General features: G+C 44.5%; 2 protein-coding genes and 1 non-coding gene across 3 annotated transcripts in view; 1 reads left to right on the top strand and 2 right to left on the bottom strand.

The window, feature by feature from the left end:
- Positions 1–12926, top strand: part of ost4 (oligosaccharyltransferase complex subunit 4 (non-catalytic)) — a 118530-nt gene that overhangs the window by 13306 nt on the left and 92298 nt on the right. The window lies entirely within an intron of this gene.
- On the bottom strand, positions 55–139 carry trnay-gua (transfer RNA tyrosine (anticodon GUA)). The gene is given in 2 exon segments: positions 55–90; positions 103–139. It is a non-coding gene; the product is annotated as a tRNA-Tyr (tRNA).
- tmem214 (transmembrane protein 214) lies at positions 283–12490 on the bottom strand. The gene is made up of 17 exons (XM_067242449.1): positions 12249–12490; positions 9930–10114; positions 9112–9262; positions 8876–9010; positions 8647–8729; positions 7704–7809; positions 6688–6769; positions 4468–4569; positions 3427–3568; positions 3231–3322; positions 3082–3130; positions 2859–2966; positions 2632–2749; positions 2425–2521; positions 2105–2273; positions 1818–1969; positions 283–1720 (listed from the first exon to the last, which is right to left on the bottom strand). Exons 1-17 carry the CDS (start codon positions 12394–12396, stop codon positions 1594–1596), a joined length of 2046 nt encoding a protein of 681 aa, XP_067098550.1. The 5' UTR covers positions 12397–12490; the 3' UTR covers positions 283–1593.

The raw sequence follows: 12926 nt of genomic DNA, 5'->3' as shown, positions 1-12926 counted from the left end.
TTATCATTACAGGAAAATATAACTACATAAAAGCCAGTGTCAAAAAATTCCACCTCCTTCGAGCCGGATTTGAACCAGCGACCTAAGGATTTCAGTGTCACTCTACAGTCCTCCGCTCTACCAACTGAGCTATCGAAGGGGATACAACTACCGCTGTAATGTAGCTAAATATTATTGTGTTCTGTAAAGTTGTTTATAGAGACGTAATTTTTTTAAAGATAACTATGATTCTTTATATTACATGGCTACAAATGAATAAAGTAAATAACTAGCAAACGTTCATTGGGGCTGAAATCTTTATTATAAATCATTTACATATACAAAGTAACAAATTAATCATTGTTTCAGGACACAACGGTCATAACGGCTCCTAATGAGCCAAGAAAGAGGAAAGGGACGCTAATTTTTCAAAGCATACAGGAGGTAGGTCGGAGAGCATTCATCACCCCACAACTCCCAACACGCGCACAATGCACACACGCACACAATAGGTCATCAGCTTTCAAGTTTAAATACATGAAGTAGGCAGCAGTAGTTATCCACAGTGCTCAGCTTTCAAATCACAAGAGAAGGGTGAGGACAAGACATGGGGTTGAATGGTAACAATTTTACACAAACATAAGAAAAGAGACGGAAAGAACAAGTGAAATGAGATAAGAAAAGATTAAAAACTTCACGGGAGCATGAGAGATAAATTAGGTAACTTCCATCTCAATCTCCATCTCTGCGCCTGCACTATGTGACCTCATTCCCTCAACCTCAAGGGGGATTCTACCAGTCCAACTGCTGGACTGGTAGAAAACTCTTCTGCTCTACACATGCTGCAGAGTGGATTTATACGTTTCAAATCTCATCTGAGGGAGCCAATCAGACCAGCAGATGTGACCCACCTCCACATCTCACACAGCCCAGATCCCTGACACAAAGGCTTTTTACTCGCTTACTGTTCAGCGGAAGCTTGGCGCGCAAACACACACCAAGACACATGCGCGCCCACACACACACATACATTGGACCAGTCTCCATGGTCACTGAGATGTAGCTTAAAAACCCTGCCCTTCAACACTCTTGTGGGCAAAGTATGATCACAAAAAAGGATTAAGGGTTGGGTTTTGATTCTGTTCCCAGCTGGACCGTTTCACAAAGGGAACTGTTCATAAAGAAATGCATATAAACCACTTATAAATCAGAGTATATATTTATAAAGATCCGTCATTCGTTTGTAAAATCAGATTGTACTGTGTTGTAGCGGGGATCAACAGATAGAAACAGGAGGGGCTTCTTTGCATCCAGAGTGAGAAAAGTTTAAGTAGAAAAACAACAGTTAGAAAATAGCATGCAGATCAGTAGAAATAAACCAGGAGACAAAACAATTTTGAGAAGGGTCCATTGTAGAGAAACTCTGCTTTCCTCCTTCCAGCACCTCTGGACATGGTTGATGGGGGGCCGAGAGGGGGGCCAACACAAGCAAAGATAGTCTCAGTGTGTGTGTGTGGGTGCGAGTGGGAATGTGTGTGGGTGCGAGTGGGAATAAGTGTAAGTTGTGTGTGTGTGTGTATGAGAGCTGAGCTGTGTGTGTGTCTGATGCGTGTCTCATGCCCGGGTCATCAGCTGCTGAGCCCAGGTCTTCAGGGCTGACGTCGTGTCCTGGAGCAGGTGCCAGGTGGAGTTGGTGAAGGACAACGCGTGGTCCTGAAGACAGGTTACAGACACCTCTCCACTGCAACACACACACGCACACATTTAGGTTGTCAGGTTCTATTACAGCGAGAAAACGTAAGCACATGGAACAGTCTCAACATTTTGAGTTTACTGACTTGCAAGAATCCTGTAGGCTGGTCCAGGCTTGTTGTAGTAGGCTTGATGTGTATGCCAGGGCGGGCAGCAGGTAGTTCTGATGGAGCAACAGCAGGAGCTGCTTCAGGTACTCCAGCACCTGGAACACGCTGTCTGGGGTGTTGGCGCTGAGCTGGAGGAGCAAAACAAACCCACCATCACTATGTAAAAATGCAACCACAAGAAAAATGCCTCTTCTCACCATCAACATGATTCATACTACATTTAGTTTCGTGTGTGTGTGTATGTATATGTGTGTGTCTTTTACCCATTCTATGAGCAGGGGTGTGTTTTCCCTGATCCAGGTGATGAGCTGGAGGGTGTTGTCACTGAGGTGGACCGCGGCAGCCTTCGTCTTGTCCCATCCCTGCTCCAGCACTGGTCCAAGAACACGCACACACTCAGAGTAATAGTAAGGGGTGTTGGTCTCCAGAGAGCTGCACAAAGAAACACACACACCGTATTCACTATCATCATCATCATCATCACCCTGCATCTTTAGGAAGATGCAAGAGCCAGTTTAAGCATGGTGGTGGTGGGTTTCAGGTTAGGGTTAAAGGTGAAGGGTCAGAGATGGAGGCAACGCACCTGAGGCCTTGCTGGGTGTACAGGGTCACCTTGTTCCAGGCCTGCAGAGACACAGCCATCACCCCTGAACTGTGCAGATACCTGGCCGTGGTGGAGTCTGAAAAACACAGCATCACCATGCCTTGGTACACACCGAGCACACGTCTGGAGAACACCTGGTGACCAGTGGAATGGATAGATTTGCTTGTGTGTGCGTGCGTGTCTGACCTGAGAATGTGCCATTTACTCTGACATCATGAGCAATAAAACCAGCAGCAAACACCAGCAGGACCAGCAGCAGCCTGGACCAGGGGAAGCCTCGGCCACGCATCTTCAGCTGAAGGCTCTTCAGGGTCAAACCAGGACAGGGAGACAGAATTAGGTTGAGGAAAAAAAATACATGAAACAGACAAAGTGGGCAGATGTGTATGGAGAAATAAGTGTCTGGGCCTTACATGGCACAGGGTATTGCACTCTGTAAGCTCCTGGGAGTCTGACACTTCTATCATCTCCTCGTTGGTCACTCTGAATGACTGGACGGTTTCTTCTAGATTCTTGCGCAACTGAAAAAAAACAAAGCACAAGGACTTGGTTATGATCGACCCTGGGGCCCGAATCCATGAGATGTCACAACGTCAATCAAATGGTACGGGTGGACCAGTACAGTAGGGACCCTACCTTCTGTGGCAGGGCGTTCCATGACTTCAGTAAATGCTTCAACAGGAGGCTGGAAAGAAAGAAAAGGCGGGGTTACGATTATAAAAGATGGATTTACAATAAGAATGTGTTGAAACAGGACTGGGGAGGGTGCGTGTCCTGACAGTTACCTGGACTGTGGAAGGTGTTTAGTGTACAGCTGCCGCCAGACACCCAGGCTCTGAACATCTACACACAAACACTCAGTCATGCTGCTCAGCAACTGCAAGGAGAGAGTGAAGAAGAAAGGGAGACAATGGATGCGAGTCCATTCAGAAGAACGGCATCTCTCTGACCCCAACGTGTACTCCCGTGCATGTGCCTCACCTCTCTCTTCATGTCGTTGGGGCAGTGAGGCGTGGCTCTGGAGAGGAAGGAGGGCAGGTAGGTGTGTAGCGTGCTCTCAGGCTTGACTCCGAACGCCAGGACCTTCAGCCGAGGGTACAGACGCCTGAGCTGCTCCTGGAGGCTGCGGGCGACACACACCGACACTGTGAGGACGTGACTAACAAGTAGGGGTGGGAATCTTTTTGTACCTCACGATTCGATTAAAAATCAATTCTTGGGGTCACAAATCGATAGAAAATCGATTCACGATTCTTCATATATATATATATATATATATATATATATATATATAGATAAAAAAGAAATATGACCATTTACATTTTTTACATTTGTGAATCGCTACAAGACTGAATCGTGATTCAAATGTGAATCGATTTTTTCCCCCTTCCCTACTCGTACATTGCATTTGTACAGAGAGTCTGGCCTCGCTCCATTGACAAGCATTGACTTCCTTGTAGGCGGGTACTCTGTTGAAGTTTAAAACTATTGGATCTGCCCAGAGCCACTCTGATCTGCCATAACCAATCGCTAGCGTTCGCCTTAGCAAATTCCTTCACCAATACTGTAACAGAGCTAGCTGCCGTAGCTGGAAAATCAAACTGTTCCCGAACCCCGTGGGGAGGAGGGCCACAACATCATGGCCACCAACAAAACTCAGCAAAACTTGTTCTTGCTCCGGCTTTAGCTGTTGGATATTCGGCAGCGTTGCCACAACGGACCGAATGGCTTTGCTCGCTCGCATCTTTCTCCGCCGCCATTACGGAACTACAACACAAACTAGCGCACAACATCAACGTCATCGTTCTCAGCCACTCCCTCTGTTCGCTGATTCGCCGGTAGAAAATCAACCTGAAAATCTGACTTGCGTACCTCATGGCCAGACCTATGTACAGAAGCAAAAATAAAATTGAGCGGAAGTACGTAGGAGGGCAGAGCCAGGCTAACCAACAAGGTCATCTGTGAGCAACTGTCCAGCCGTCAGGCCGCGTTGCTACGCGGAAGAGACATTTTCTTACTCACCTTGGCGACAGGGCGTTCTTGGGCATGTAGGCAAAGTCCAGCAGAGGAAAGAACTCTTTGGGACCCATGATGCCGAAACCTTTCGTCAGGTTCGTATGAAGCCTGGGGAGAAAACACACATTACACACACACACATTACACACACACATTACACACACACATTACACACACACATTACACACACACATTACACACACACATTACACACACACATTACACACACACATTACACACACACATTACACACACACATTACACACACACATTACACACACACATTACACACACGCATTACACACACGCATTACACACACGCATTACACACACGCATTACACACACGCATTACACACACGCATTACACACACGCATTACACACACACATTACACACACACATTACACACACACATTACACACACACATTACACACACACATTACACACACACATTACACACACACATTACACACACACATTACACACACACATTACACACACGCATTACACACACGCATTACACACACGCATTACACACACGCATTACACACACGCATTACACACACGCATTACACACACGCATTACACACACGCATTACACACACGCATTACACACACGCATTACACACACGCATTACACACACGCATTACACACACGCATTACACACACGCATTACACACACGCATTACACACACGCATTACACACACGCATTACACACACGCATTACACACACGCATTACACACACGCATTACACACACGCATTACACACACACATTACACACACACATTACACACACACATTACACACACACATTACACACACACATTACACACACACATTACACACACACATTACACACACACATTACACACACACATTACACACACACATTACACACACACATTACACACACACATTACACACACACATTACACACACACATTACACACACACATTACACACACACATTACACACACACATTACACACACACATTACACACACACATTACACACACACATTACACACACACATTACACACACACATTACACACACACATTACACACACACATTACACACACACATTACACACACACATTACACACACACATTACACACACACATTACACACACACATTACACACACACATTACACACACGCATTACACACACGCATTACACACACGCATTACACACACGCATTACACACACGCATTACACACACGCATTACACACACGCATTACACACACGCATTACACACACGCATTACACACACGCATTACACACACGCATTACACACACGCATTACACACACGCATTACACACACGCATTACACACACGCATTACACACACGCATTACACACACGCATTACACACACACATTACACACACACATTACACACACACATTACACACACACATTACACACACACATTACACACACACATTACACACACACATTACACACACACATTACACACACACATTACACACACACATTACACACACACATTACACACACACATTACACACACACATTACACACACACATTACACACACACATTACACACACACACATTACACACACACATTACACACACACATTACACACACACATTACACACACACATTACACACACACATTACACACACACATTACACACACACATTACACACACACATTACACACACACACATTACACACACACATTACACACACACATTACACACACACATTACACACACACATTACACACACACATTACACACACACATTACACACACACATTACACACACACATTACACACACACATTACACACACACATTACACACACACATTACACACACACACATTACACACACACATTACACACACACATTACACACACACATTACACACACACATTACACACACACATTACACACACACATTACACACACACATTACACACACACATTACACACACACATTACACACACACATTACACACACACATTACACACACACATTACACACACACACATTACACACACACATTACACACACACATTACACACACACATTACACACACACATTACACACACACATTACACACACACATTACACACACACATTACACACACACATTACACACACACATTACACACACGCACGCCTTCAGCGGAAAACCTGCCGTGTTGTAACATTATATTCACAAGCTGAAGACACACTTACAGGAGGAGTCTCTCCAGGTAGGCTATGGCGTACGATGACAGGGCCTTCACCCCCAGCACGGGCAGCATGATTCCCAGCCACACTATGTCACACAAAGAAAACACTCGGGTCACGATAGAGGCAGGAGAATTTGACACTTTTAGAGTGATGACTGAACCACCATAACCTACCGCTGCACTCAACAAGGCAGCCCAAATAATGTAACAGACAACAAGCTGTCTGCCCCTCCCACCCCTTAATGCTGTCTTCACACCAAACATTTGTGTTTACTCGTTTTTAACAGTTTTTCTTCTGTTGTCAACCATGTGCGAAATGACAACTATAAACAAATAAGAAGTTGTGTCGTATAGCAGAGGAGGCCCACTGACAGCGACAATAATCTTGCCCTCCATTTCTTCTAAAAATTCTTCACAACAATGATAAACTTTCATGACAGTGTCACACTAATTTCTCAAGCAAAGACGTGAATAGCGCAAATTTGCGTGTTTGCATTGACTTTACATGTGATCTCGCCGCACCAAAAATTTGCTTCGTGTTCGGCGTGAACACAGTAAAAGGAAAACACGACATCAGTGAGGCATGCTATGCTAAGCTAGCCCATTGCAATATGGCTAGTAACTCAGTCATTGTTCATAGTCTAAAAATGATAATAATTTAGGATATTTGTTTTAAGACATTTAAAAAGGATCAAAATCAAGGAAATCTTTCTGGGATTGTAACTTTTTGGTTGTGTTAAGGACATACCGAAACATGACACTGTCATATCGAACTTAACCGGGAATTTTGTGAAATGTCACACACTTAATATATACAAATACAGCATATACAGAGTGTGTGTGTGTCTTATTACACACACATCTTGCTCCAGAGGTCTCTTTGACCCAGAACTCTCGCCAGCAAACATGAACTGTGCCAGGTGTTGGGAAAGTGGAGCAGAGGAAAGCTGATCCACATGTTCAGCCAGAGGAAGGCTGAACATGTGGATCTGAGGGGGGACGGGGGTCTGTGTGGGTCACCTCGCAGCCCATGACTGAGGTCATGGAATCCAGCCTGGCCCAGGGCCCACATGATGGTCAGACACTTCACTGGACGGTTCTGAACTGACCGCAGCAACTCCAGATACTGGTGTGTGAGAGAGAGAGAGAGAGAGAGAGAGAGAGAGAGAGAGAGAGAGAGAGAGAGAGAGAGAGAGAGAGAGAGAGGCGGGGAGACAGAAAATAGAAATATGAAGACAGATAAAAAGAGAAAAAAGGGGAAAAACCAAGAGATAAATACTGAGGCTATTGTAAGTTATAACTGTGGAACAATATGAAGGAGTTGTGAATGTGTATCCATGAATGTTAACTCAGTCCACCAGAACGTAGAAGCGTTTATGTGTCTGGCAACACAAGTGTGTTGTTCTAGTCATATCACCAACTGCATTTTTTCCCATTTTTATCTCACTTTCTCCCACACACAAATCAGTTTTCTGACCTTCATGCCTCAGAGAGACCTTGCAATGTCCCTAACTTGTCTGGTAATTTATTCCTTCGCTCTCCTTTCTTCTGAGCTGATCAATAACTAGCATTCCGAATCGACGCCATGCACGAGTGGCTGTGGACACACTGCTGCAGCATCCTTACCAGGCCGGTATTGCTTCCCATTCTAGGGAACTTTGTAATCATCGTGACAATCCAACAGATAAATCAGCTCAAAATGCCACGTCATCTTGCTCAACTTCAAGTTCAGTTGCAGAAAGGACAGCAGACTGAAGCAATAGTCACACCCCGCAGACTCAAGGTTATATTATCCCAGACGCTTGCACACACACCCCCCCCTCTCTTCTCTTCTTCTCTCCTGTCCCCACCCCTCCTGTCCCCACCCCTCCCCTCTACCCCCCTCCCCTCCACCCCCACACCCTAGACAGCAAAAGACCCAAGACAGCAACACCCACACCACGCAGCAAACACACACACTCACTTCGACAAGGTTTTGTGTGGCTATTCTTGGCTTGTCCTGTAGGATGGCCTGAATACAAACTCTGTAGCCGTGAAGAGACTCCCCTGGAAGCAAAAACACGGGGGTTGGAATATCTTGGAAACAACGCAAAACACTCAAAGAAAAGTAACGCTAATCGTGCCTGACATCCAGTCGAATACATTTTTCATGAGTTATTCTTTCTTGATGTGGTAAGATGATCTGTATGTACCTGTATGTTTGTCCAGCTCTCTGAGCATAGTATAAACACAATGGTCAAAGAAGTCTGGCAGGGTGTCACTACATCGACCAATAAGGCCCTTAATCACATTTTTTAACTCTTTCCCAGCAAGGCAGTATGGGTAATCTGAAAGTAAAAGGGAGTAAAGGAAAGCACGTTAAAAACACATTTGTGTTTATTTCAACTGTTACAGTTCTGATTGTGACATGGGATTGAACGTTACTGACCGTGAGCATAGCTACTGAGTGTGGGCTCTGAGTCTGGAGCGGTCAGTTTGTGGTTGAGATAACCAGCCAGATCTTTAACCCACACGGAGGGATTCTCTGGGAATAGAGTCTGACTGCGCTCCAACTGGTGCTTCAAGTCCCCAACATCAAACTAACATTTAGTAGAAGAGACAGATAGAGGAAGGGGAGAGGAATCAGAAACAGAATATCCGTTAATCCAGACGAAATATCCAGGAATGCTCATAATTAACTGTGTAACTGTTAACCGACAATACGAATGTTTTACCGGTTAAATAGTGTTGTCATTAAAGCAACAAAGTCGCTAGATTTAGTCACTTTTAACATTCCCTAGTGACAAAAAAAGTTGTGTCTAGCGACTAGCAACCAATGTAGCGACTTTCTGATATTTTGTCCGTCTCCTTTTTCATTGTTGAGCAGCAGCAACATAGCCTGTAATTGTACTTTAGGGTTGTTATAGCCTCCAATCATGTAGGCACAGCCAGCGCTCTCGGATTCAATGGTTTGCGTTTTGTTAATCTTTTTTTTTTTCTGTTGTTAATGATGCTATTTTAAAATCAAACCAGTATGAGTTTTTTTTTTATTCAATTTTTATGGGTCACAAACACTCATCCATTCAACATTTTTAATCTTAATCTTTAAAGCGGTTAATGGTTGTTAACGACCATCTGTAATCGGTCCCCCAAAAAAATCTCCAAAATGAGCATTCCTTCTCTGTGAGCCCACATTTCACATCACAGATCAAGCTATTTCTGAAATAAACTTGTTAACGACTAGTCTTTGCGGTATGTATTACTCACGGCTTTGAAGGCATCCTCTACTGTTTTATGCTGAGTGGATGTGGGGGCCGGGGTTGACGCCTTGGGCTTGCTCGACGCAGGCTTCTTGTGTTGGGGCTCAGCCGGTGGCGGCACCTGTTCCTTGTTCTGCTTCTTGTTCATCTTCTCAAAACCGTCAAATACGTTTGTTGACATCTTCAGGGGAGCTGTAACAGAGTTGGGCCGGGGGTGAGAGCAGAAGGATGCAGATTTGTAGTCATGGGATTGACTGTAAAAGAAAATCTTGTAATAGCGCCTACTGCACGATTCTCCATTCAAATCTCTCTGTTCGAAATGTTAACCAAAGGATTTAACTCTTAAAGATAGCCCCTCCCTCTGTTCTTCTCTCCTCCCTCCTCTCTAGCATGTTGTCCCACCCACTGAAGTGATAACTGGTCCTCTCAGTTTGTCACACACCACCACACAGGCCTCTCCCAAGATCCAGGCTTCAACTGTGGAGTTAGAATGTGTTGCAGCTGAATACGGCATGGTGGGAATGCATCAATATGTTTATCAGTTACACCACAAGGCCTTCCACTCCTCACCTCCATCCTGCTCCTACCCACCGACCTGTCCCCTCACTGCCCACTAGATGAGGTGTTGACAGGGGTTACCAGTTGCTCACTGATCATTCTACCCTCTTGCCCAAAGAACTAGAGCTATATCAGATCTCACACACATGGTGTGAGTTCTGTTTAGAGAGTGTGCAAGGTACGGATAAAGCTATGATGAATAGGACAAAAAAAACTAATTGCAAGTAAACATCAAACAATACACACACACACTCCTCTCGTATAGCTGCAACATGACATGACAGGTTTGTGATACCCAGGTCTAACCACTCTGCTTGAAAGAAACCTGAAGTGCTAAAGAGCTTAGGAGCATAACTTTATAAATCTGAATCAGGAAGACACTGGAGGTAATGGGTGGAATACAGATGAGTGGGGAATAGTGTGTGTGTGTGTGTGTGTGCGTGTGCGTGTGTGTGCGTGTGTGCGTGTGTGCGTGTGTGCGTGTGTGATGGGAGAGGAGGACAGTATGGGGTGTAATCTGAGAAGTGTTCACCAGAGACGGCCTCACTGCTGGGTGGGCTGGATTTTAACACCGACAGCAGAAGAATGCCAAGCAGAACGGCTGACATAGAGATGCATCAGAGATGACTGCCAACACACACACACACACACACACACACACACACACACACACACACACACACACACACACACACACACACACACACACACACACACACACACACACACACACACACACACACACGTCTGCTGTGGGCTTCAAGGAGAAAAGCATGACATAGTTGAACAAAACTAAATCTGTGTTTGCAGTCTCATGATCTAAAAGACAGAAGTCTCTCAAGGCCACAGCTCGAGATTCTGCATTCATCTTAGACTTGCTCCTCTAGTTGTCTAGTCTATTTGCGTATTTGTCTGCATCGTTTTTCTCCCCTTGACCGATCTGAATTGGCACAGATAATGTGTTGGCACCCCTATTCTACAAGGGAGACTTTGGACTTTTATCACAAAGATAGTAATAATACACTGCATACTGCACAAACAACTCAGATAACACGAATTAAAGGGACCGTTAGTTTTGTTCACGTGGAGAAGGTACACACTTTATAACACATGAATGCAGTTGTACCAGCTGTCAGGTTAGAAGTGTAGTATTGATGTGGCTGGAGTTGATTTGCTGGATATATGTCGCAACAACAGTCAACTTAAGTTTTGCACTTATCCTTAAATTAATATATTTTCATAATTTTTTTAATACCTATCACGATGTAACTTCTAATGGGCATCTTGTAACACGACTCGATACCCCATGCTAGGATGACAATTAATTTGTTGACATATGCCAGCCAGCTGTAGACTTAATAGCTTAATTTTTCTTAACTAAATCCCACCGTCAATCTTACAACATGACAGGAGGAACGTGCTTTAGTAATTAGAAATAATTGTTGTCTTGAAGATAACTATCTAGCTAATATATTACCGAGCCATTAACGCTGTCAGTCAACGATCTAAGTATTACTGTAGTGTAGCTAGCAAGGCTAGAGCTAGCTTGCTAGCTAGGCAGCAGTCTCCGCTTTAACCTGCTGTGTGTGAACGACAGGCGAGGACGATGTACAGCTAGCAGCTAGAGCTAAGCAGCCAACCAGTCTAGCTAGCTATCCAGCTCCTGTAGCCGACGTGTCATTAAACCTAATACCAAAATCCCTCAACGCGACTGTAGTTTGCTAACGTTTAAGTCGCAGCTACAATGGCCGGTAAACTGTATACTTACGAAGCGTGTGGAGGTTCGATTCCGTCAACGCTTTCCTTCCCCCACCGGATTTCTTGTCAGCCACCGGGTTTTTTCCTCCTGAGCTGTTTGGTTTCTTCCCTTTCTTAACTACTTCCCACTTTCCAACCGAACCATTATTAGAAGCCATTTCAAGCGTCTTGCTTAAATGTTGGATATCTTGGTTAAGATTAATGTATCTGCTGGTTCCTGGTTGCTAGCCTCCACCCCGCCGTGCGTGCTAAATAATGGGCGTCCGGTTTGACAGTGAGAGGATTTCATACCCGTGCCACGTCTCCTTGTCGATATGACGTCAGACTGCCTCTTGAATGAACAGACCGTTAGTTTATTGAATTAGAAAACTGCATGAAACTTGCCTTGAATATAAACCAAACTTCTGATATGCACAAATCATTGCGATGAACACATCTCCATGGTAACAAAATAGGTAAATAACATCATGACTTACAGGAGTGAAATAAGGCAAATAAGGGCAGTTTCAGGATGGTTATGAATGTATGTATTCGAAATACTGCTCTGGTTAGGATAATAAATACTCATATACTGGGTTGTGTGATCTCAAGATTATAACAGAGATGCTGTCCCCGATATGCCAGATAGATCCAGCAAAGTGGTTCAATATTGATATTCTGCAAATGGATGCATTCGTCCTTTATTCCC

The sequence above is a fragment of the Osmerus mordax genome, chromosome 8, assembly GCF_038355195.1.
Source record: "Osmerus mordax isolate fOsmMor3 chromosome 8, fOsmMor3.pri, whole genome shotgun sequence".
In the NCBI taxonomy this organism is placed as follows: Eukaryota; Metazoa; Chordata; class Actinopteri; order Osmeriformes; family Osmeridae; genus Osmerus; species Osmerus mordax.
The sequence above is the reverse complement of the archived record's forward strand: the minus strand, read 5'-3'. Positions and strand labels throughout refer to the sequence as shown.

What these genes read in the sequence shown, in the direction of transcription:
- tmem214 (XM_067242449.1), bottom strand. Translation starts at nt 12,396, where the DNA reads ATGGCTTCTAATAATGGTTCGGTTGGAAAGTGGGAAGTAGTTAAGAAA. An exon ending in ATCGAACCTCCACACGCTTC is followed by an intron (nt 10,115 to 12,248) that starts GTAAGTATACAG and finishes ACTCTGTTACAG; the next exon opens with CTCCCCTGAAGATGTCAACA. An exon ending in TACCTGGAGAGACTCCTCCT is followed by an intron (nt 4,570 to 6,687) that starts GTAAGTGTGTCT and finishes TTTTCTCCCCAG; the next exon opens with GCTTCATACGAACCTGACGA.